The sequence below is a fragment of the Lissotriton vulgaris genome, chromosome 1_1 (genome assembly GCF_964263255.1).
Source record: "Lissotriton vulgaris chromosome 1_1, aLisVul1.2, whole genome shotgun sequence".
NCBI classification, from domain to species: Eukaryota; Metazoa; Chordata; class Amphibia; order Caudata; family Salamandridae; genus Lissotriton; species Lissotriton vulgaris.
The window spans coordinates 1,142,653,290-1,142,680,009 of NC_141685.1; the positions used below are offsets into that span (position 1 = coordinate 1,142,653,290).

Sequence of the window (26,720 nt, forward strand, 5' to 3'; positions counted from 1 at the left end):
GGTCCACAAACCCTATCCATCATCCAGGCTACCTTAACTTTAAGAAGCCAGGCATCCAAAGACAGAGGGGTAGACCACTAGGAGTGCTAACAATTTGGGTAAAAAGGGGCTGTAGAATCCAGGAAGTAGGCATTGATAGCCTGGATATCATGGCCATTTGTATACAGATGACCTCTCACGTTCAAATATTAGTCCTTAATGTTTATGCAAGAGGACTCTTAGGTGAAAGACTGCCTAATACAGTCTCCATTCTAGAGGACTTCTTGGAAAGTAATTCTGGAACTGCAAATTTTGTAATGGTAGCTTTAAAGCACCGCCAATTAGCAGGTGCATTGCTGAAAGAACACAAGTCCTTACTAACTAAGCCTGTAAGCCCAGTTTTGAAGATTTACAACTCCAAAGTCATAGCCTATGTACTTTATGGTGCAGAACTTTGGGGCTATGACAACCTGACACCCCTAGTTTTAGTAACAAGCATTTGCAATGCAATAGGTCTCGCATTAGGAAAGTTTGAGCTATTGGTCTTGTAAATGACAATTTTTTTATTTATGTGTTGGTTTTGAAAATAGCGAAATTAATAGCTTTGTCATTTACAATGCCAAAACTTTTAACTTTCGCAAATGTGACACCTATACCATTTGTAATGCAACGTATTTTGTATTTACGTGACTTAGATGTATTGATATTACGAATAACTATGGATTTTAATTTCTTTCAATAATTAATTTTTAAATAAAAGTTATTGTAATTTATAATGGCAATAGCTTAAACTTTTGTAAATAACTTTTGTGAAGATTATGTTCAGTGTATTTTATTGTGACGAAAATCCAAGAACAGAAGTGAAATATTAACATCTTTTTGTGACATTTGTAATAAATCTTGAAACATTGAGAGAACATATTTGAACCAGTTGTTGTTGAATGGTTGCACAGATAACATAAGAACATAATATAAAATAATAATATAAAAAATATAAGAAAACATACTGTAACGTACCATGAACACATAACATAAAATAATATATAACATTAGAAGATAAGAAAAATTAATAACATAACACAATCTTATATAATGTAACGCAACGTAATGTAGGTAGAATAACATAATATAACATCATTTAACATGGCAACATAACATAGAATAGCAAATAACATAACAACATTACGGAAAATAGTAACGTAACATTACATAACGTAACATGACCACATTAAATAAAATAACACATAACAAGTACATATCATAAAATTGTAAAACATAAGAGATCATCTCACAAAAACACACACTTGGGCACAAAGTGACATTGCACAAATACCGTAGCACATCATTCACTATTTATTTATCTTGAGGTGTGGTTTCTGCGTGCAGGGCACAGTGGTTACTGTCTGAAATGCCCTGAAAATAAATTAAACGGTCTATTTTCATTGTTACTATTAAGACCAGCCCTCCCCCTGCCCTGCTCGTTTCTCACCCTCCTCAACACGTCACCACTATGCTCTCAGGGCTCTCACGTCTCCGATGCAAATTCCTCCCATGCCCTGCATGCTTGCTGCTTCTGCTGAGATACACACCTCTGGCTTCGCAACCCTAACATTTGTCTGTTAGGCAACTGGCGTCTAAAATACCACAAAGCATCACACCGGACAAAAGCCCACTGGCTCGCAGGCAGTGTGTGCCCGTGGGCACAACACTGAGGGAGGAGGTGTTTTAACACAACAAAGTCAAGAGTTAGTAAAGGGGAGTATCCAATGTATCATTGCTGGATTTCCTTCAAAGTAAACAGACATCTCAGCTCAACGTAAAGACGTTTGATAAAAAAACACAAAAACAAATCCCATTACAAGTATATATGGATCGATTTGCAGTGAATTAAAATAAAAAGTACATAAAGATTGCTGCCAAACTAGAGTACCTTAGGTGAATTTGTATTAAATTCTACCGAGATCGCAGCCGAACATGAATACGACCGATAAAGAAGCCAACAAAAATCATCACAAAAATGCGCACTCGGTTTGCATTATAGATCGCAGATACACGTTAATCCCTTAGCTGGATTTGCTTCAAACTGAACAGACATCTCAGCTCAACGTAAAGACGTTTGATAAAAAAAAATGAAAACAAAGCCCATTACAAATATGCGGATCGCTTTGCAGTGAATTAAATAACAAGGCAGCATGTGGCTGGGTAGTGACTTTAAAAATATCACCGCCGACGGGCCCGGGATTCCAGAGGAAACGCTGTGCCCGCCTCCCTGCTCGGGGCCGCGCTGCCATTGGCGGACCCCTGAGGCAGGAAGCCAGGCAACGGGAGAGAAGACGTAGGCCGGGCCAGAAGAAAGAAGGAAGTCCCGCCTGCTGCTGGGCTATGATTGGCTGCCCGCCGGGATGGAGCAAAGAAGCTGAGTCCTCCCGCGAGCTACGGAGAGCCCCGGGGCCGCCCCAGATAAGAGAAATCCTGCGCAGCCGGTGAGTGGGGTCCGGTGCTGGTGTGTATGTGTGTGTGTGTGTGTGTGTATGTGCACGATGGCGGCGGCGGCGGGGGGAGGGAGGGGGGTCTTTGTATGTGTGCGTGCGTGTGTGCAGGTGCGCTGGTGTGTGTGTGGGGGGTCTCTGTGTGTGCGTGTAGGTGCGCTAGTGTGTGTGTAGGTGCGGGGGCGGGGGGGGGGGGTGTGCCTGTGTATGCGTGTGGCTGTGTATGCGTGTGGCTGTGATGTGCGCATGCGTGAGTGCGCGTGCACGCAGCTGAATCCAGCCGGAGAGAAGCACGTGGCAGTTTCTTGTCCTTCATTCCCCCGAGTCAGCTAGCTATAGTTCTCCACCTGGACCGCATCCTTCGGATGCGTATTCCCAGGCTCGACCTAAAAAATGTACACCACAGAGGACACATCCACTGCCAGTTACCCGACTGGATGCCCCTGCAGATACTTAGGGCATGAAGGCATGCCACAGGTAACCAGAGGAGTGCCAAAAATATAGCTTTGCTAAGGGCCCAGGGAACTTGAGGTGCATTGGTATTGACTGAAGGATCAGATTCTAAATCGGAGATTGGGAGTGAGATTGAGTGGCACGGTGATGTCCTTGCAACTTCCTATGGATAGACAGTGGGGGGTTGGGGGTTGAGTCCTGCTTTGCCTTCTTGTGTTTCCGGTTTGATTTGGACTTCGACTTACTGGATGATGTTGACCTCTAAGAGGACCTGTTGCGGGATCGGCCTCCAGAGCAGTAATGGGTTGACGCCCTTGTCTTCAAGCAGGAGAGGTACTTGGGGGCTTCTGTCTATGAGCACACTCTCCACACAATTAGAGTCGTATATCAAGCCCAAACATGAAAAGCAAACCTTGTGCAAGTCCATCACCAACATCTATTTAAGGTAGTCACACATAGTTTGAACCCTGTAGTTTTAGGTGGTTGCACACTGAAATTCAGTTTTTGGAGAAATGGAGTGGAGCTCCGGATTCGAGTTCACAGGCATGGAAACAAGGTAACTGATTGAGGTGCGCAGGGGTGACGCTTATATGCAGGTCTGCTCCGTCACTTTTGGGATGGAATGAAGCCAAACCAGAGCCACATGGCACCACCTAGTGATGCGCTGGAGCACTGCTATTAAATATTCCAGATCCACTCTGGGGAATTCTATAACGATGTGGAATCTGCAGTTAGATGTATCTATCAGAACCTTATCTACAGATCCAATGTCAGTGTCTGTATCCACTGCAATCTTGTTAGGCAAAGTCTGGGTTAGAACAGAGTGATCTGAGGCTGTACAACTCTAGGTTTTGGTATTTTTAACCTTACTATGCTACAGTAATGATTCCGATCATTTTCAATATGAATTTGAGACTGCATCTGTTATTTATTTTGATATATTTGTTCCAGGGTTAACATGGGTGATTGCTACTAAGGCAGTTGTTAGACAGATAAAGCAAACAAGGAAGAAAGAGAAGGAAGACATTCACAGTATTGTGTATTAGTGAACAATACAAACATATGGGCATAAAAAAAGAGTTAGAAATATTTGAGAAGGTAGTTGATAAGGATGTAAGGGATTACCTAGCTCATTTGGCATAATCCAAAGGGCATTTACTAGTCCAAATTGGTTATACGGAAAGACAAGTAAAAAAACTATCTGGCTTTCTAGGATCCTAAAGGAACAGACCTACACATTCCTCCTATATCCATGAGGCCAACAATAGACAACGGATGGGCCTGATGCAGTCGTTCCTCCACCTTTTGGGATCTGAGCCTGGTTTTTGCCAGGCTGGTGTTCAAATCTTTTCAAGTCCATGGACTCCTGTCATTTGAGGATCTCTTAGAAGACTAAGGACCTCATTTAAATTTTGGCAAACAGTCTTGAAGGGTGGTGGACAACATTACCTCACCCTGACAGACTACTGTCTGCCAAATTTAGAGATGACCACTGGCCCAGCTGTTGCAGAAGTTCCTACAAAGTTACAAAACATTTAGTAGATGGCTGCCACAGGTTTTGTCAGCTGTTCACCAATCTTTTCCAAAGTTTTTGGTTTTCAATCAAAAACTCCTAAAACGGGAGGTTGTTTCTAAACAAAAACCAAAAATAAAACTAATGACCCCCTCGCCCATACCCTGGAAGATTTCTCTCCAGGTGTTGGGTGGGACGGCCGTCATTATTTGTTTCCATATGTGTGAAATTATGTTTCACAAGCACTGAATCTTATGTAAATTTACATACTATTGAATAGTTGAAAGCTTTTATATTGTGTGAACTGGTGAAAAAGTGAACTATTAATTAAATACATTTTACCTGGACCCCTTTATCACTTAGGTATTTTCATGAGCATCTATGTGTAGGCAATCATACTGCAGAAGAGTCTCATGGTTATTCATATGTCTGTCATGTTCACAGTGAATACAGATCTTGCTGTCTTGCCTCTAGTTGAATGCACCATGGCTAGCTCAGGCAATTTTCCGCCGACCATCCTGTTGTGGCTGACTTATCTACTACTTGGTCTTGCTTTGATGACCAATAGGCCATTAACAACTGGGTAGGAAATTAATATATTTTTGTTTATTCAGTGAAATAGCTAATGGCTCTTTTAACAACATATGCAGTGATCATTGAGCTCTACTCAATGACTGTTTAAGAAAAAACAGCCTTTTTTAAACGTATGTCTAAAATGTGATTGAGGTCAAATATGAGGACGAACAAGGCATCCTAATATCTCTTGAACATAGCTAATGGTAAGATGCATCAGGCCTCCACCTTTTCCTTGGCAAAGAGATTTACCAACTATGTTCCACTGCAGATCCTCTGGTTTTCTAGTTACTAACTTCAAATTCTAATGGTTTGGAAATAGAGATGAGGCATTTGATCCTTTAGCTCCTTGCGTTAAAAACTTTGGAATTCCCTGTCATTGTTGCTTAGAGTGAAAACCAACCTTCTGCATGTTAGGAAAAAACTGTAAACCTTTCTATTTGAGAAATACTGGAAAGACCTTTAGACTCAACTCCTAAGTGATCATCTGTTACACATTCTCTCTCAGACGTTCAAATGGTTGATGCTTTGCACTTTTTAAATGCCTCAGATTTATAGATAGATAGGTGGATTTTGTGGAGTACCAGCAAAAAGGATCTTGCATGTCTCAACTTCATTTTAACTTCAATGCTTATTATTTTTATGTGCTTAGCCTATATGTTTTTTTCATTCTGGCAAGTGATGTGATGTAAACATAATCCTGTGCTTGACAGCCCACATCCACAATTCTTTTGCCTCTTTGTGGCGACACAGTAAGAAAATTATATACACTGTGCAGTGTATCTAGTTCTGGTAGCTTACCTGTATCTCAAGAGTTTCACTGTGAGGGTTCTTGCTAAGGAAGGCGATCACTTCATCCCAAACAGGGGAGATGGTCTGAGGGCAAACCTGCAAAAAAGGCAACATTATCCTACAGGATGGAGCGCAGTCTGATCACCATTCACAACATCATTTGATTTAATCCCTGCTGCACACACCCCAACTCCCAAGCTGCAGCTGAATCGAAGTGGACTTGGGCTTAATAGAAGCAGACTTGGAAGGAAAATGCTACTTACCAGTATGCATCTGTTCTTGGCATGTAGAGCTGCAGAATATCATACCTTTCCATAGATCGCCATCTGGTGTAGGGCTCGGATGATTGCACTTTGTTGTTGTCTTGGAAGAAGTCTTTGTAGTCACGAGATAGGTGACTGCTCCCTTATACGATAGTGCGCATGGGCATCGACTCCATCCTCAGATTGTTTTTCGCCATGATGGGAAATGATGGAGTTTGGTAGAAACAGAAAAGATGTCCATGTGAGTGTATCTAAGTAAGATAGCACTGGAACAGATAAAGGTTCCGGGGAGGCAGGTGGGCGTATGATATTCTGCAGCTCTACATGCCAAGAAAAGATGCATACTGGTTAGTAGCATTTTCCGTCCGAGGCATATGAGCTGTAGAATTCATACTTTTGCATAGACTGTATAGCAGTGCTCTCCCTTAGCGGTGGTCACCTGTATCTGTTGCAGTGGTTTGAAAAGTGTTTAAAGAACATCCTAGCCTACAGAAGCCTGTTGTTTAGCCTGCACTTCTACCCAACAGAGTTTTGTGATGGTGTGTAGCGTAGCCCATGTTGCTGCTTTACAAATGTCATCTAAGGGAATGTTCCCTAAGAATGTCATGGAAGCCCCTAGTTTGCGTGTTGAGTGCGCTCTTGGGGGAATTTGTAATGTGCGTTTTGCCTTCTGGTAGCATATTTGAATGCATTTGACTATCCACCTGGCAATTCCAGCTTTAGAAATGGAGTTTCCTTTATGAGATGGAGAGAAAGCTACAAACAGTTGGTTTGTCTTTCTAAAAGGTTTAGTTCTGTCAATGTAATAAAGTATAGCTCTTTTAACATCAAGTGTGTGAAGAGCTCTCTCTGCTATGAAATCTGGGTTTGGGAAAAAAATGGTAAGTCTACAGATTGATGAAGATGAAAAGCAGCGATTACTTTGGGAAGGAATTTTGGATTTGGTCTAAGAACCACCTTGTTACGATGTATTTGTAAGAATGGTTCTTGTATGGTTAAAGCCTGGATCTCACTTACTCTCCTGAGATAGCTGTTTGCAACAAGGAAAGCTGCTTTCCATGTAAGGAACTGCAGTTCGCATTTGTGTAGAGGTTCAAATGGAGGACCCATAAGCCTAGTAAGGACAATGTTTAAATTCCACACCGGAGAGGGTGGTCTTGTGGGAGGAATTATTCTTTTAAGGCCTTCCATGAATGCTTTGATAGCGGATACCCTAAACAATGACAAATGCAGACTGTTTTGCAGGTAAGCGTCAAGGGCAGCAAGATGTAATCGTATGGATGTGTATTCTAGATTACATCTTTGTAGATGCAGCAAATAGCAAATAATGTTCTGAATTGAAGCACAAGTTATTACTTGTGTAACGATATATCTGAAAGAGACATTAGTTAGTGTTAGATTCCTAACCTTAGAATATCCCTAGGCGTCAGACTGGATCCGGAAAGCTTTCGTCAGCAGTACCCCTGCACGTCGATAGGCATCGTCGTACGGCTCCCTGTGCGTCGTTGGTGTTATATTCGCCAAGATGACGTCACTGGAGCTACTTAGACGCGCCCATGCGCTCTGACGTCAGTTCTGTACACAACTTTCTGTGACAGGAACGCAGAGCCATGTAAGATACAAAGCACTGGTGCATAGAAACTAGGGCCCGAAAGGATGATTTTAACCCTAGAAATCAGTTTGCAGAATGGGGAGGATGGGTGGGGGTGGTAAGGAATCTGTCACTAACTAATGTCTCTTACAGATATATCGTTACACAAGTAGTAACTTGTGCATCTGAAAGAGACACGTTAGTGATAGATTCCTTACCTTAGAATAGATACCCCAGCAATACCAACCCCGGTGGTGGGTCTACGAACAAGATTACAGAAGAAAGTCATGGAGAACAGAACAGCCAAAGAAGGCATCTCTCCGGACCTGACTGTCAAGGCAATAATGCTTTGTAAAAGTGTGCAGCGAAGCCCACGTGGCAGCCTAACAGATGTTTTGCAGTGGCCCTGGTAGAATGGGCACACAGCCCCACCGGAGGTTCCTTTTTAGCCATAGAATAACAGGACTTGATACACAAGATGACCCAGCGGGAGATAGTCCTCTTGTGAACCGCCCGGTTTTTCTTGGCGCCTGGGTAGCCAACAAAGAGCAGTTCATCCACCCGGAACTGTTGTGTGCGATTCAGGTCAAATGAAAGCACACATTTTGGGTCCAGATGGTGGAGCCTCTCTTCCTCTCTGGAGGGGTGGGGAGGCGGAAAGAAAGTGGGCAAGGTGATAGTCTGCCCGATGTGGATGGCAGTGACAACCTTTGGCAAGAAGGAAGGACGAGTGTGAAGCACAACCTTGTCCGGATGAACCGACAGCAAGAGAGGCTTACAAGAAAGAGCCTGAAGCTCACTCACTCTCCTGGCAGAGGTGATAGCCACCAAGAAGGCAGTTTTGAAAGTCAAAAGACGTAAAGGACAATTTTGAAGTGGCTCAAAGGGAGCGCACATGAGATAAGTCAAAACAAGATTCAAGTCCCACTGAGGCATTACGAAAGGAACAGGAGGGAACATATGCGTAATGCCTTTTAGGAATCTCTGTACAACAGGGGACTTGAAAAGGGAAGGCTGGTCTGGAAGCCTCAGAAAGGCTGAAATGGCTGAAAGATAGCCCTTGATTGTGCCCAGAGCCGAGCCCTCCCGGGCCAGGGACAGAGGGAACAAAAGAACCTCAGAGAGAGGGACAGAAAGGGGATCCCCAGTCTTGGCTGTGCACCATGCCACAAATTTGTTCCACCTGCAGGCGTACCCCGATTTAGTGGAGGGACGCCTGGCTGCCAGTATGACATCACAGACTTCGGGAGCAAGTCAAATGGAATCAACTGTCGCCGTACAATCTCCACGCATGTAGGTGGAGGCTGGACAGGTTCGGGTGGAGAAGCGTCCCCTGCTGCTGCGACAGAAGATCCTCCCGCAGAGGCAGTTGGATCGGGGGATCCAGGCTCATACTGAGTAGCTCAGGATACCAAACTCTTCGAGCTCAGTCCGGAGCCACAAGGATGACTTGGGCCCGGTGGTGCCTGATTTTCGTCAGCAGTCTGGGTAGAAGAGGTATATGCGGAAAGGCGAACAACAGACCCCAGCTCCACTCACGACGAAAAGCGTCGCCGAGCGAGTGTCGCCTTGGAAATTCCAACGTGCAGAACTGCGGACATTGCAGCATTCTCTCATGTGGCGAATAGATCTAACCAAGGCTCTCCCCACTGTTGAAAGAGACCTTACGCCACCGCTGAGTGAAGACACCATTCGTGATCCATCAGACACCTGCGCTGAACTCGTCCCCCCTGGCGTGCAAAGATCCCATCAGGTGTTGAACCGTCAAGGAAATGCCGTCCCGTTCCAGCCATGTTCAGAGGCGCAGAGCCTCCTGAGATAGGGTCCACAAGCCCACACCGCCCTGTTTGTTGCAATACCACAAGGCGGTGGTGTGGCCGTGAGCACCTGCACTACCTTCCCGCTGACAGAAGGAAGGAATGCCTTCAGTGCTAGGATTGCCCGAAGCTCCAGAAGGTTGATATGAAGTCGGGACTCCGCTGGAAACCAGAGGCCTCTGATCTCCGCCTCCTCCATGTGGCCACCCCATCCCAGGAAGGAAGCGTCCCTCACCGCTGTGTTTACAGGTTGGGGAAAGGAGAGGGATCTGCCGCTGACCCAATGCGGATTCATGAGCCACCACTGCAATTGCTGTGCAGTGCCCTCAGAGATCTGGACGTAATCGGACAGGTTTCCCTGATGCTGTACCCACTGGAACTTCAGGTCCCACTGCAGAGCCCGCATATGCCACCTGGCATGGTTGGTCAGCAGGATGCAGGAGGCCATGAGTCCCAGCAGCCTCAAAGTCATCCCGACCGAAACCCAGGACAAGGGCTTAAAGATCGGAATCATAGCCCGAATGTCCTGGACTCGCTGTTCGGGAGGATAAACCCGAAACTGTGCCGTGTCCAGAACCGCTTCAATGAAGAGGAGCGTCTGGGAGGGAACCAGGTACGACTTCGGCATGTTGATGGTAAACCCCAGCAAATGCAGGAGGTCGGCTGTAGTCTGGAGGTGGGAGACGACTGTCTGGGGCGAGCACGCCTTGAACAACCAGTCGTCGAGATAGGAGAAGACTGAAACCCCTTATCTGCGCAGATGAGCTGCAACCACCGCTATCACTTTCGTGAACACCCGAGGGGCGCTTGTAAGGCCAAAGGTGAGCACAGTGAACTAAAAATGCTCCTGGCCCACCATGAACCGCAGGTAACGCTGATGGGCCGGCAGGACGGGAATATGAAAATAAGAGTCCTGCAGGTCCAGTCTTGTGGGTCGAGAGCAGACAAGACCTGAGCCAGAGTGAGCATCTTGAACTTCTCCTTTCGGAGGAAGCGATTTACGTTCCGAAGGTCTAAGATGGGACGTAGACCTTTGTCCTTCTTCGGAACCAAGAAGTAGTGGGAGTAACAACCACAACATACTTCTAGCATCGGAACACGCTTGATGGCCCCCTTGGCCAAGAGGGCAGTAACTTCCTGCTTGAGAAGTGCCAAATGATCCCCCGACATGCGGTGGAATGGCTGGGGGGTAGACTCGAAGGGAAGGGGGTAGCCCCTTCGGACAATCTCCAGAACCCACCTGTCTGATGTTATGGTGTGCCAGTGGGGGGAGAAGATGATGAATCCTGCCACCCACTGGCGTCTGGTGGGCCTGAAACACCGGACTAGGAAGGTGTGGAGGCACTGGCAGCGGGGATGTTGGTTGTCTGGCCTGCACCCTGGCCCAGTGACCCACCTCTGCGAGCCCCACATCTGCGACTGCGCTGGGACTGTTGCTGCGCAGGCTTGTTCTGAAATGAACTTGTTTGTATGCCCCTACCGGAGCTTCGAAAGGAACGAAAGTTAGAAGCGGAAGCAGTACGTGTGTCTGAAAGGCCTAAGGACTTGGCCGTGACTCGAGAGTCCTTGAAAAGCTCCAACGTGGAATCCGCCTTATCACCAAAAAGGTGAGTGCCATCGAAGGGCATGTCCATCAAAGTATTCAGGACATCTGCAGAAAAAACAGTCGTCCTCAACCACGCATGGCGGTGTAGCGCCACCGTTGTGGAAATCGCCCTACCCAGCGAATCAGCGGTATCAAGACCATAGCGTATAGTGACCGGCGAGGGGAGGACGAAGAGTGGCGACGCTTCTTCGACTTTTTGTGCTTCGCCTTACCTGACTCCTAGTGTGAAGACTTCGAATGATGGTGCTTGCTCCGCGACCGGGCACTCGACCTCCCACGGAATCAGGGCCTGGAACGACGTGGGGCTGACTCCCAGGCCTCCAGCCACTTACGGGACCACTCCTACAACGTTTTTGAGGCCATGGCCCGGCAGTGGGAGCACAACTCGGTGTCGTGGTCACGCCCCAGGCAGAAGAGACACTCACGGTGCATGTTCGTCAGCGGCATTGTGTGCGGACAGGCCTCGCAAAGCTTGAAACCAGGCATTCCTATGCACCAGGATACAGTGTACTCACAAATATATCAAAAAATTACTTAGTCAACAAGTGATGGGGTACCGCTTTCTCTGGATCTGCGCTTGCTGGCATGGAAAAAGAAAGAACAGACGTCAGCGTGCGTGGGCATGTCTAAGTAGCTCCACTGACATCATCTCGTCGAATACGACGCCAACGGACGGGATATTCGAAGGTAAGGAATCTATCACTAACGTGTCTCTTTCAGATGCATCTAGTAGATCCATTTTGTTGTTATTGCAGTAAATAACAAATCTTTTCCATTTGGCTGCATAACAAGCTCTGGTAGTTGGGCGTCTGGCTTCTTTAATAATGTTTATACAGTCTGGTGGGAGGTTGAGGTAACCGAACTCTAGGACTTCAGTTGCCAGATTGCTAGATTGAGTTGATTTGGATCTGGATGCTGTTTCTCTCCATGGTTCTGCATAAGCAGGTTTGGGGAGGGTCGTAGTTTTTGGTGTGGAACTATTGAGAGTTCCAGGAGTCTTGTGAACCATGGTTGCCCGGCCCATGTTTGAGAAACTAGGATCATCTTGAGAGACTGCTGTTTGAGCTTGTGTACTCTAGCGGAATGAGTGGCAGTGATGGAAAAGCGTACGCAAATCTGCCTGACCAGTTCATCCATTTCGCATTGCCCTGGGACAACAGGTGTAGAAACCTGGCAGCAAAGGTTGGGCATTCTTGCGTTTGCAAATGTGGCGAACAGATCTATGTCTGGGTGGCCCTACATTTGGAAAAATGGTTGAAGAACTTGAGGAGGAAGTTACCATTTCTGTATCTGCTGTGTTTGATGACTTAGAAGATTCGCAATTGTGTACTCCTGGGAGATGTTCTGCCAGAAGATATATGTTTTGTGGAATGGCCCATCTCCATATGCTTTGCGCTAGTCGAGAAAGTTGCAAACAATGTGTTCCTCCTTGTTTCTGAATATAATACATTGCTGTCATATTGTCCATGCGGACAAGGACAGTCTTGTTGATGAGATGTAGTTGGAATGTTTTTAATGCTAGAAAAATTGTCAGTAATTATAGGTGATTGATGTGAAGCATTTTTTGTTGAGTGGTCCACCTGCCCTGAATTGTGTGGTTTACAAGATGGGCTCCCCATCTGGTGAGTGATGCGTCCGCTGTTAGCACTATTTGTGGAAGTGGGTCTAGGAACGGCCACCCCTTGGAAAGGTTTTGTGTGTTCCACGCCTGCAGAGAGCAATGTGTGTGGCTGTCCACCAACACCATATCTGAAAGCTGACCTTGAGCCTGGTTCCACTGACATGCTAAGCATTCCTGTAGAGGACGCATCTGGAGTCTTGCATGAGGTACTATAAAAATGCAAGAGGCCATCATTCCTATGAGCTGCATAAACACTCGAGCTAGTAGGGAGTGTTGGGTTAGAAATTTTGGGATGAGGGTCAGCATACTTGCTATCCTGGCTGGTTTGGGGTATTCAAGAGCTTTGGAAGTGCCTATTGTGGCCCCTAGATACTGATGTAGGTAGGAGGGCTGTAGATGGGACTTGGTGATGTTTATTGTAAACCCCAGGTCGTGGAGCAGCTAAATTGTTTTGCATGTGTGGTGAACACACTGGCTTTGTGACTTGGCTTTTATGAGCCAGTCATCCAGGTAGGGAAACCCATGAATCTGTTGTCTCCACAAGTGTGCAGCTACTACCGCAAGACACTTTGTGAAGACCCTGGGTGCTGTTGTTATTCCGAATGGGAGAACCTTGAATTGATGGTGTTGGCCGTCCACAGTAAACCTTACATATTTCCTGTGAGCAGGGTGTATAGGAATATGGAAGTAGGCGTCCTTGAGATCTAAAGTGGCAAGGAAGTCACCTTGTTGAAGTAGTGTAAGGATTTGTTGAAGAGTGATTATGTGAAAGTGATCTGACTGTATGTAGAAATTGAGAGGTCTGAGGTCCAGTATTGGTCTGAGAGTACCGTCCTTTTTGTGAATTAAAAAGTACAGGGAGTAAACCCCTGTCCCTTGATGCTGGAGGGAAACTGGTTCTATTGCATGCTTTCGAAGCAGTGAGAGAACTTCCTGTTTGAGGAGTGTTAGATGTTCCGTGGACATGCAACGCTGTTTGGGCGGTATGTTGGGGGGAGTTGCGGTAAGTTCCAGGCAGTAACCATACTGGATAATTTGTCTTACCCACTTGTCTGTAGTGATGGAGTCCCAGACAGGTAGGAACTGTGAGAGTCTTCCTCCGACCGGAGTGGAATGGTCTGGAGGGAGCGGAGGGAAGTCATTGTTTGGTAGTTGGAAAGGTACGATTGTTGTTACCTCGGCCTCTTCCTTTGTTATTATTTCCCCTGTACCCACCTCTGAAATATCCTCTGTTGGGAGATGTTTGTGTGGGGCTTGTGTAAGAGGAGGAAGGAGTGTCTGTGCTGATGTTTTTGGATGCGCCCCTATAAAAGGAGCGACAAATGGAGCCTCGTGTTGATGTAGACTGTAATGCTCCAATAGATTTTGCAGTGTCCGTATCTTTTTTCATTATTTCTAAAGCTGTGTCTACAACTGGGCCAAACAGGTGTTCTTGGTCGAACAGCTGATTCAAGATGGTAGTTTGTACTTCCTGTTTAAAGCCAGAAATGCGCAACCATGCATGTCTGCATAGTAAGCCACTGGTGTCGACAGATCTAGATGCGGTGTCTGCTGCATCGAGGGCACATTTAATGAATGCATTTGTAATTAACTTGCCCTCCTGGACCAGACCATGGGTTTTTTCCTTGTATTGGTCATGCAAATGCTGAATTAGGTTTTCAAGCTCATCGTAGTGAGCCCTATCATGCCTGGCAAGCAGTGCTTGTGCATTAGCTATCCTCCAGTGATTAGCTGCTTGGGAGGCAACTTGTTTGTCTGAAGCGTCTAGTAGTTTAGACTCTTTGTCTGGAGGTGGAGCATCACCAGATGTTTGAGATTTTGGCACATTTTCTTGCATTAGACACTACCAAAGAATCTAGAGGGATTTGTCCTTTAATGTGGGTGGGATCATTTGGGGCGGGTTTATATTTTTTATCAATTAGAGGATTGAGGATTCTGGTCCCGACAGGGTCCGTGAAGATGTCTGGTGCGTGTTTAATGAAACCTTTGAGCATGGGCAATGTTTGTATTGTCCTTTGTGACTGGGCAAAAGTATCTACCAGGAAGTCTTCCTCCATGGGGTCTGAATCCATTTGTACTCGATGATATTGGGCAGCCCTATTAATAATCTGACTAAACCCTATGTTGTCATCTAGGGGAAATGGCCGTGTTGGGTATGCCTCTGGATCAGGAAGGTCTGGAGGATCTGCAGGATCATTGTAATCCACCCATGTGTCATGTGTTATAGTAGTGTCATCATCAGGGTTATCTAAAGGGTCATTATGTCCACCCCCGTCCCCTAGGTCATCATCATCATCCTGTGGTGGTGGTGAGTGTGGAGACAGTCTAGGAGAGTGTATAAGAGACTTTTCAGGCGATAAAGGCTTAGTAGGAAGAACAGAAGAAGAGGGCTGTAGGGGTGAAGTTGCAAAGTCTCTTTTCTTTACAGGCACCTCAGGAGAGTGTGAGGTGTCGAATTTCCTCTTGTTTGTGGGGAGACTGACAAAATGGCCTATTTTAGGGTCCACATGCAATATCTTTTGTTTCGGATTGATAGGATCTGGTTGAAACAGTTCTTCCTGGTTGGCATCGCCTGTCGGTGCTGATTTTTTCGGTTCCAAACTGCAATCATCCGAGCCCAACACCAGATGGCGATCTATGCAAAAGTATGAATTCTGCAGCTCATATGCCTCGAACATAATCTACTGGTGATCTATGCAAAAGTATGAATTCTGCAGCTCATATGCCTCGTACATAATCCATCTCCTTTCACACCCAACACTTCAGCAGAGCAGGGCCACAGTAGAGTGCATTTCGGGCCAAGCCACTCAAACATCCACCACCACCAGCCGTTTAGAGGCAACAGTCGTTTAGAGGCAACAGCTAGTACGGAACCCAGGCCATTTTCTATAATCTAGACTGTTTGTGCAGATCATGGCTGTACACTAAATCATCATCAGGTAGATGTCATAAGATGACATGCCTGAACTCTGACGTGGAATAGAAGTCATTAGCATACCTTGGTCTTGAATTTTTGCTTCATCAGAGACAATTCTGCAAATGGGCTTGGGGGTTTCTTCTCCTTGCGCATCTGTATTCAAATGAAATAAAAAACTGAATGAATAAAACACTAAATCTTGTATAAAACCATGTGAGGAGTTTGTGATGAAAGTAGGACAATGAGGGTAAGAGGGAAAGAAGACGGTGGAAGAATAGTCTAAAATGGCATGAAGGCAAAAAATAGAAACAGTGAGGCTTAAGGATATAGACAGATAATCAAGCACGCATATACAGTGGAACTTAAGAGGTGCAGACAGGAAAGGAAAAAACTCCAACCTGATAATGTACTCAATGCTGATTTCCATGTATTCAATGTGATGCAGTATAACAAGGTGTGCACATGCGGTTGCAGTGAGCAAGCTTTCCTCCTTTTTATTTTTCTGGTTGCTTGCTGCAATTCCCCACTTAGTATCCCCGAAACTCACTCTACTGTTCCAAACCTTGCCTTCTACACTGTCAATACCCTTCCTCATGCCATTCTCCACATTTCCTATGGCTCTTTAGGCCCCTCAATTGGTATTCTAATTCTATCTGTGAATCTTTCCACTTATCTCTGTGCAGTTCTCAATAACCAAGCTCCTTGCACGGTGACTCTTCTAGCACTCCACACACTCATGTCAGCTTCTCCTGCCCTCCATCTCCAACATAATCCCCTCAGGACTCTACCCTGATCACCCACTCTCCTCCATCAGCAGGCCCCAAATCTAGTTACTCCTTCTAGCTCCTAGAGGCTCTGTCAGAATCCATGATCTCACATTCTTCTTTGCACTTTTTTCACTTTACTTTGACTTGAAGGACAGTAAACTAAATTACGTCAGAGAGTACGCACCGATTTGATTGCATACCGACAACCACACACAAATAAGATGCAGAGAACCCCAATATCAAGAGAATATATTAATCTGTACAACAGTGAGGTAGCAGGGATAGAGCATACATGCGTACAAGCGTCTGCATCTGGTGTTAGGATTCCAAATAGTTGTAACAAATATTTTGAGAACCACCTGTGTGTAACATCCTGTGGAGAATCTTTAAAGACAGTGGAAACAGTGAAAACAGAACTTAAGGAACTGGTGGTTACTCAGCCAGGAACCACTTCAAAAACTTGGAAACCACAGAGATCTAATCTTAGGGCAATCATTTAATTTCTACACAAAATTGGACAAAGCCATCAAATAAACTCACAGTAGATATTTGAGAAATAATTTAGCAAGATTTCAGTATGCTTAAAAAATGAAGCAATATCAGCGGCACAACTCTACGAAACTAAGGAACAGCAACACATAAATGTCAGACTGACTATGCTTTCATGAGAAAGTTATCACTTCTGAACTTTGACTACTGAAAAAACATGAGATCTGTTTATGTTTTTATATGTAGTGTTACGCAGCACATATCACGCCAGGATGATGCCAGAATATTTTACATTAGGCAGAATCTGATTGTGTAGGAACTGTGGAGAAGCAACAGGAGCCGCCCTGTAAAACAAGGGCATGCAAATATGTATTGCAACAGTATATAGCCTATAACGTCCCTTTGATGTAGAATTCTAACAGAGCTATATGGTGTTCATGAGAGTTGTTGATGAATGTTGACAACATATGGTTTTCTATTTGATCTCTTATGACTAACAGATATTTGCTATACACAGAACTAAGAAGAATACCTGGTCTAATAAGTGAACACATTTTTTTGCATACAAGCACATGTATAAGCAATTAAATTTGGCACCGATGATGCGACATTTATCCATATAGGAGTTGCGAAGCACGTGTTGGCCTCTTGTATTCGCAAGATGAAAAGCTAATACATTAATAAATCCATCTAATAGTTATCATTAGTTGGATGTGATGCTCAAGGAAGTCAGACAAAACACACGACCTTGAAACAACCTGCCTTTTAGTATGCATGGCAACAATGTTTCTAAGAGGTAACTGTTCTAAGTTAGAGAGAGATGCTGATTAAACCATAGGGTATGGTATATTTCAGTGGTACTTGTCCTATGTTCTGTGGACTATTGGGAATCTGCTACACCTACTCAGGCAGTCCGAAACTATTTACAAAAACAAATAATAGTAATAGATTAAAAAAGTATATATATGCATAAAAAAATGAAAACTGAAAATGAAATATCTATGAAAGATGCAAAGTGGGTGCCATATTGGATAGCTAAGTGAAAGAGAAATAGTAAATGGTAGGCAAAAGTCGGATGTAAATATGGAAATAATGACATGCAGGGATGAAGTATGAATGCAGCGGGATAAGCAATGGCGTTACAAAGGCCCAAACAGTAATGAGGTAGTCAAAAACGAAAGCCGATAGATTACTTGTCTCGAATGAACTGCATGTTAACTTATAAATGTGTGGTATGAGAAAGAGCTATGAAGCTGAAATACAACAAATATGGTGTGGAAGTGCCATGAATTAAAGAAAATGTGTAATATTAAACTAGTAACAGAATGAAGGAAAAAATGATCAACCTAAGGAAGAAAATTATGATGAGGATCTCCTTATTTATAATATGAGACACTGAAGAGAAAGTAATCAGAAGTTGGCTATGGGAAAACTGTACAAGTTATAAAGTAAATCATACAGCAGCACTCCATATCATGCCTTAGAATAACACAGCATAACATGAGTTTGGTGGTGAAGCGTCATTCAAACGCACAGAGGCGACTCGCAATAAATATCTGTATAAATAAACAGTAGGATCCACATTAAATTAAATTGTGCGTTGAAAGGTTCATTGAAATGTAAGCAGTGGGTGACAGATACACATATACTAAGGAAGAAACATAGTGTTAAAATGTATTACTGATTCATGAAATGACTGATTTGAGACATATTTCCCCAAACACTTTGAAATGTTATTTTACAGGAAGTAATACAGGGGCATATTATCAAGGGATTTATCTCTGCTTTTTTGGCTTTAAAAGCCAAGAAAGCAGAGATATAATTATTAACAGGGTGCTAACACGCAAATTTGCATGTTAGCACCCCTTTTCTCTACGCTTCCCCTTGCATCTCTAATGAGATGCAAAGGGGGCGTTCCAGAGAAAAATAATAGGAGAAATGTTGTTAAGCGACATTTCTCCTATTATCAAGGATATCGCTAACCCTGTTAGTGATAAAAAAAGCAGCGCTAACCGCGGTTAGCGCTGCTTTGTTTACACCTGGTATTTTCCTGACGTAGCCATGTTATCCTATGGAAGGTGGATATCATGGCTAAGTTTGTGACCCCCTATCATCAAGCTAACGCCAAACTTCGAGAGATTGTCGTTGGTTTTCCAGCGATAATCTCTCATTTGGCAGTTAGCGCGAGGATTTTTATCACTTCTGAGATAAGCGTTGCTAATAGCACGCTATCTCAGTGATAAAAATCCACGCTACCCGGCGATAATTATCCTAGCGCTAAGTGCGCTTAGCGATAATTATCGCTGGGGCTTGATAATATGGCCCACAGTTCTCTATCTTGTTTCAACCCATAGTCCACACAACGCGATTTGGATATCAATTTAGCATTCAGCTGTCTAAGTCTTAACTCTCTATGACCACCTCCGGGATAAGGGAAGAAAATCTGAGAACAATGGAATCATAGCTGAGACAATTGGTGTAATTTGTGTTGCCCTTTAAGTGTCTGGCTAAGGGAGATCTTTTATCAGCAATCCTGATTGCTCTTTATGTGTTTCAGTATCTTTTCTCTCAATGGGCAGATCGTGCTTCTCACATGTATGCAAAAAGAACAATTGATTGACAGACTGCAGAACAATGTCATACATTCACCCCAGTACAGAGATCTGGGCCTAAATCCATCGTTTTTTGCTCACCATGCCATTCCAGTTTGGACCCAGCCATATGCAAATCAGTCTTGACCCTGCGCCCAATGGGGCCAGGTCCTCCTTGGAATAGAAACAAGCATTCTAGGACCAGTTTCAGGCTTTCAGCCCTCATCAGCCAGGATAGCTCGACTCCAGTGGCATGGAGAGCATTGGACCCACGTCAGGGCTTACCCGTCTAACTCAGGGTGACAAATGCAAAACAAGCATTGGAAATGCAATAGGTCTCGCAGCATTAGAGTTAGTGCTTTTAGAATTGTTTATGGGTTTTTTTGTAAATCTTTAGCATTTTTGTTTCCTGTAGCCAATGCTAAAGAATTACAAATAAAAAAAGCCATAAACAATTGTAAAAGCTCTAACTCAAATGCTCCGAGACCTATTGCACTGTGTGAGGGTGAGGGGTTTGAGGGTGAGTGAGGGTGAGTGAGAGTGAGGTTGAGTGAGGGTGAGGGTGAGTGAGGGGTTGAGGGTGAGTCAGAGTGAGGGTGAGTGAGGGTGAGGGTGAGTGAGGGTGAGTGTGATTTAGGGTGAGTGTGAGTTAGGGTGAGTGAGTTAGGGTGAGGGGTTGAGGGTGGGTGAGGGTGAGGGGTTGAGGGTGAGTGAGAGTGAGGGTGAGTGAGGGTGGGTGAGGGTGAGTGAGGGTGAGGGGTTGAGGTGTTGAGGGTGAGTGAGGGTGAGGGCGAGTGAGGTGTTGAGGGTGAGTGAGGGTGAGGGTGAGGGGTTGAGGGTGAGGGTAGGTGAGGGGTTGAGGGTGCAATCGATAGAGTGAGGGCGATAAATAGATACATATAGTGAGGGCGATAGATAGAGTGAGGGCCAAAGAGTGAGTGCGATAGATAGATACATAGAGTGAGGGCGCTAGATAGATACATAGAGTGAGGGCGATAGATAGATACATAGAGTGAGGGCGATAGATAGATACATAGAGTGAGGGCGATAGATAGATACATAGAGTGTGGGCGATAGATAGATACATAGAGTGAGGGCGATAGATAGATACATAGAGTGAGGGCGATAGATAGATAGATAGATAGATAGATATATAGATAGATAGATAGATAGAGTGAGGGCGATAGATAGATACATAGAGTGAGGGCGATAGATAGATACATAGAGTGAGGGCGATAGATAGATACATAGAGTGAGGGCGATAGATAGATACATAGAGTGAGGGCGATAGATAGATACATAGAGTGTGGGCGATAGATAGATACATAGAGTGAGGGCGCTAGATAGATACATAGAGTGAGGGCGATAGATAGATACATAGAGTGAGGGCGATAGATAGATACATAGAGTGAGGGCGATAGATAGATACATAGAGTGAGGGCGATAGATAGATACATAGAGTGAGGGCGATAGATAGAGATAGATAGATAGATAGATAGATAGATAGATAGATAGATAGATAGATAGATAGAGCGATAGATAGATAGATAGATAGAGCGATAGATAGATAGATAGATAGATAGATAGATAGATAGATAGATAGATAGATAGATAGATAGATAGATAGATAGATAGATAGATAGATAGATAGAGCGATAGATAGAGTGATAGAGCGATAGATAGAGCGATAGGGCGATAGATAGAGCGATAGATAGATAGAGTGAGGGCGATAGATACATAGAGTGAGGGCGATAGATACATAGAGTGAGGGCGATAGATAGATAGACAGATAGATAGAGTAAGGGCAATCGATAGAGTGAGGGCGATAGATAGAGGGAGGGCGATAGATGGATAGAGGGAGGGCGATAGATGGATAGACAGATAGATAGAGTGAGGGCAATCGATAGAGTTAGGGCGATAGATAGACAGACAGATAGAGTTAGGGCGATAGATAGATAGAGGGAGGGCGATAGATAGAGGGAGGGCGATAGATAGACAGACAGATAGAGTGAGGGCGATAAATAGATACATATAGTGAGGGCGATAGATAGAGTGAGGGCGATAGATAGATAGATAGATAGATAGATAGATAGATAGATAGATAGATAGATAGATAGATAGATAGATAGATAGATAGATAGATAGATAGATAGATAGAACATATTTGTTTTGGTATGCATGGTGAATTTCGTTTTGTTTAGTATGAGTGATTTTAATGGAAATGGTCATAACATATTTAGGTGTATTTTTGTTATTGATTAACCCTGGTATGACTTCCGCTTACACCCTTATCATTTAATATGAATGTGATTCACAACTCGGCAATGCAATTGAGGAACCGGTTCTGCTCTCTGGGAAACCCAGGCTTCACAGGTGTTCTTGAAGTCGTGTACTTTATATGTACCAAAAATAAAATACCTTCAAAGTAGATCCTTAGCTTTGTGTCCATGTTCCTGGAGCTGAAGCTAATTACTTCACACGGAGCCCCGAGACAGTTGTCAGTTACATGTCCCTGAGCGATCTTAAGAAACGCTCAAAATGTATTTGACTAAGTGGAAAACTGGGGACAACTCCCCCCTTGTGAATGAATATAAGCCTAAAGCCCGGATCACATTGTGTCAGGAAAGCAGGGCATTGCGAAACATAAGTGAAGGCACGCAGAAAATAAAATCGAAAAGCGGCTGCCATTGCTCAAGGGCAACGTTCCGAGAATGGTGTGTGCAGCGGCCATCATTGCAAATCAAATGAAAGTGAAAGTGCAGACGGCATGGAGAAAGTGTTAAGTGTGTCAGCAAGCATGTGGTGAAAAGCAATCAATGTTTAGGTTGGGGCTCCTGCTCCTAGATTAACAAAAGATGGTGACACAGATAGTAATCAAAGTCCTTCCTGCCGGACTGGTAAACTGATTGCTGAAGAAATGTTTCCCACAAGGAAACAAATCATGGCAGCTGCCTGCTGTTTCCACCTCCCGGGACTTAAGCAAACTACTTTGAAACACACTATTTTTTATATATATAACTTTCATTGTAGTTGTGCACTTTTGAGCACTCACGTGTCTTTTCATTCCCATGTCACTAGTGCACAAGTATCATTTAATTAAGTAACAGTAACAGCGCTTAGACACGTTAGGAATGTGGTATGAAGTGTTATATAAAAGACGAGTTATTGATATTATAATTTGAAACTCAGCCTTTGCTCTCACGTTGTAAGGACTCGGCAGTTTTAAATCAGAGCCACATTTCAAATATATTCTTCGCATTTCCCAATAAAACACAGAATGATCAAAGAGGCTATATATATAACCCCTATACAGATCTTGGTGCTCAAAAATTCATTAAACTGTTCAGCATTCCACTGTACAATCTCATACCTTTCGTCTTCACAAACTCCAGAATACTGCAGACCTTGGGATGTCAACGCGCTGTAATTGCCTACCAATGTCAATTTATCAACCGTAGAAGGATAAAAGGCAGAGTCGGCCCTTACACGATTCAACCCGTCCACACCAGATGTCAGCAACGAGTGTTGAAGCCACTAAGCAAACTACTTTCGAACGCACTATTTTTTATATATATATGGAACTTTTGTAGTAGTTGTGCGCTTTTGAGCACTCGTGTGACTATATTCCTGTGTCACTAGTGCACACGACCCTGCCCTCTGCAAATTTCTGAAAGAGCACTTGGTGGGCGAGTGGGCATTAGGAGTACCAAAGGGCCCATGCGGGAGTGAGGTGGGAGGGCACTACGGGCATCGCTAGAGGTGGGAGGGCATGGCTGGAGGTGGAAGCGAGGTGGGGGTGCTCTGCCGGCATCGCTTGAGGTGGGAGGGCATGGCTGGAGGTGCGAGGGAGGTGGGGCCACTGCGGGCTTCGCTGGCGGTAGGAGGGCATGGCTAGAGGTGGGAGGGAGGTGGGGGGGCACTGCGGGCTTCGCTGGGGGTGGGAGGAACGTGGGGTGGCACTGCAGGCATCACTAGAGGTGGGAGGGCATGGCTGGAGGTGGGAGGGAGGTGGGGGGCACTGCGGGCTTCGCTGGAGGTGGGAGAGAGGTGGGGGGCACTGCGGGCAACTCTAGAGGTGGGAGGGCATGGCTGGAGGTGGGGAGGGCACTGCGGGCTTCGCTGGAGGTGGGGGGCACTGCGAGCATCGCTAGAGGTGGAAGGGCATGGCTGGAGGAGGGGAGGGCACTTGCGGGCTTCGCTGGAGGTGGGAGAGAGGTGGGGGGGGCACTGTGGGTTAGCTGGAGATGGGAGGGAGGTGAAGGGGCACTGCGGGCTTCGCTAGAGGTGGGAGGGAGGTGGCAGCACTGCGGGCTTTGCTGGAGGTGGGAGAGAGGTGGGGGGCACTGCGGGCTTCGCTGGAGGTGGGAGGGAGGTGGGGGCACATACTCTAACATACTAAGTTTTAATTTAACACACTTAATGTGTGCATGATAAAACATAGCACGCAAGCCAACATTTTCAAATTAGATCACAGGGAAGAGGTATGTATTAAAGAATATTTAAAGCAATGTTCTAACTTACTATCTATCTAATGTTCTCCTCATGTATCACTACTGCTCCTATTGTGAAGCGCTTACCTTCAGGTAAAGTCCCGCTATATAAAAATGCATAAAATAAATGTAAACTAAAATAAATAAACTTAGTGGGAGCGAATAGACTTTACACAGGGTTAGCGGATCCTGCGTACAAAGGGCCTTACATTTTATAGGCATAGTTGCGAACAGTTTTTCAATGTAGTGAATGGTTTCATTCCACTATTGTGACGTCGCAAAGCTGAGACCTCTTCGCCGCCCTTTAAATGGTCATCAACAAGACAATGAGGTGGAGCAGGGCGGATAAAACAGGATTAAACGCAGAATTTGCGCTAACACTGCTGTGTTTAGCCGGGACGGCGCGGACGCCATGGGTTAGACTGTGAGGTAAACAACAATGAGAAACTGCACAACAAGGGCTGATGAGAGAGGATGGGACAGTGCTATATTTAAAAAATATATATGTCACTGAAATATCTTCAACCTAATAACATCAGGAGTGAGACATATAGTGAAGAGAGTGAGGCGGGGGAAAGGAGGAAACACGGGGAATCGAGAGGGAAAGAAGAGATGGCGAGGCAGAGGGAAGGGGAGAGAATGAGGTGAAGTAAGAGGGATAGGGAGAGACAAAAGGAAGACAGACTGCAACAAACAAGACGGAGGGCATTGCTGTGGGGAGGGGGGGGAGGAGAAGTGCGACACGGCCGCAGCAGGGGGCGGAGCGGGGAGAGAAATGTAATTGACACGGCCGGCCGGTCGTGAAACTGAAAGCATGGCCGGCCGGCCGGCTGTGAAAGCCTTTGATGCGGCAGGGGGAAATGCGAGACGGCGGGAAGGGGGCGGAGCGGGTAAACAAAGACGGACATGCACGCGCCCGTGACTTTTAAGGTCAATGCGCATGCGCATAAGCTTAATGCGCATGCGCATTGACCTTAAAAGTCACGGGCACTGCAAGGAATCGCCACGATTCCTTGCAGTGCAGATAAAGAGTGGATAACTCGCAATACTCTCGCCTTGCTCGATGCGCATGCGCATCGACAGGCGAGACCTAAAGAACAATTGATGGACAGAATTCAGAACAATGTGATACATTCACCCCAGTACAGGGATCTAGGCCTAAATCCATTGTTTTTTGCTCACCATGCCATTCCAGAAACCGGTCCCAGGATGCTTGTTTCTGGTTCAGGGAGGACCTGGCTTGGCAGTTCGGTCTGGACTATTCCCATGAGGCACAGGGTCAAGACTGATTTGCATAGGTGTTACTGAAGAGGCAGCTAAGGCTCAATATCAAACCACCCAGTATCTTATTTATGACGCAGGGGATAAGGCCAGTAAACTAGTGGCATGGCTGGATAAAAGAGAGCTGGCAAACAAGTGGGTGGCCTAGATAGTGGGACAGGAGGGAGGGATGATAAGGGACAGAACCGAAATAGCTGGTGCCTTCGCCAGACTCTGTAAACAAGTCTACACGTCGAGGCAGTCTGCCACGCAGGTTGAATCAGCAGAATTGTTGGCCACCTTGACGATACCGGCTCTGGATGCCCAAGACGTGGAGAGCCTAGAGGCTGATTTTACAGTCGAAGAGGTTATCAAGGCCATTGGCTCCCTTCAGTACGATAAAGCAATGGGCCTGGGTCTCCCAACAGAATTAGATAAATCCAATGCTAAAACTATTGCCCCTTTTTTAGTCAGAATGAATGAAGAAAGCCGAGCTTGCGGTATGTTGCCCGCTACGCAACGACTAGCCACTATCGTAATGATCTTCAAAAAAGGGAAGCCCACGGAGGAATGTAGCTCCTACCATCCCATCTCTTTATTAGACCCTCAAGGGAAGATCCTCGCCAAGCTCTAGGTGCAGCGCCTCTCTCCATGCCTTCTTAAACTAATACACCCGGACCAATCGGGCTTTATGCCCACTAAAACACAGCATTGAACCTCCGAAGGTTGTATGGAGTGCTGGGTAGAGCCGCCACTATACAAGAAGATTCCATTATTATGTCTCTCTACGCCAAAATGGCCTTCGATATGATATAATGGCTGTTTTTTTTCGCCGCACTTGAGCGGTATGTGTCTTGGGTGTGTTTTCTTTATGCTGATCCCTTGGCACGGATTTCCGTGAATGGTACCCACTCCGCTTCCTTTGCCCTGGGGAGGGGTACAAGACAGGGTTGCCCGCTTTCGCCCCTGCTCTTTGCCCTGGCCCTGATACCCCAGGATAAGGGGAGACCCGCTCATTAGGGACTTGAATTGGTCGCATGATTGGTCCAATAGGATTTCCCTTTACGCCGACGACATTCTGTTGTATCTAGCCAGACCTTTCTCACTATGGCATGTCCTCCACATTTTTGCTTTATTTCAGAAATATTCCAGGTATACTATTAACTGGGACAAGTCCGTGGAGTAGGTGTTGAGCGGAGATCCTCTGCTTCTACAGACGGGTTTTGAAGCCCGCATAGCGACTGACGGCTTTCAGTATTTAGGTATCTATTTCACGTCAGATTCCTCTGTCTTTTATGAACGCAAAGTATGCCCCCCTTGCTTCGTCTCAGAGCAGATATCCGTCATTGGGAAACATTACCACTAACTTTGTTAGGTGGAGCGGCCCTTTACAAAATGATGGCTCTTCCCCGGTTTTTGTACGTTTTGCAGAAAGCGCCGTACTCCGTTACTCCTCTGTATTGTCAACTAATTGACTCCGAAGTTAGGGCCTTGCTTTTGGATCGGCGT

The 26,720-nt window shown here is 45.3% G+C and overlaps 1 protein-coding gene across 1 annotated transcript in view; it reads right to left on the reverse strand.

Annotated features, from left to right (window-relative positions):
* The window catches only part of ESYT1 (extended synaptotagmin 1), a 481,007-nt gene that overhangs the window by 114,067 nt on the left and 340,220 nt on the right, over window positions 1-26,720 (reverse strand). The window contains exons 23-24 of the mRNA XM_086963895.1: window positions 15,696-15,767; window positions 5,809-5,895 (exon numbers count right to left, since the gene is read on the reverse strand). Of these exons, the coding sequence (XP_086820021.1) occupies window positions 5,809-5,895; window positions 15,696-15,767 (159 nt within the window). The remainder of the gene's footprint in view (window positions 1-5,808; window positions 5,896-15,695; window positions 15,768-26,720) is intronic.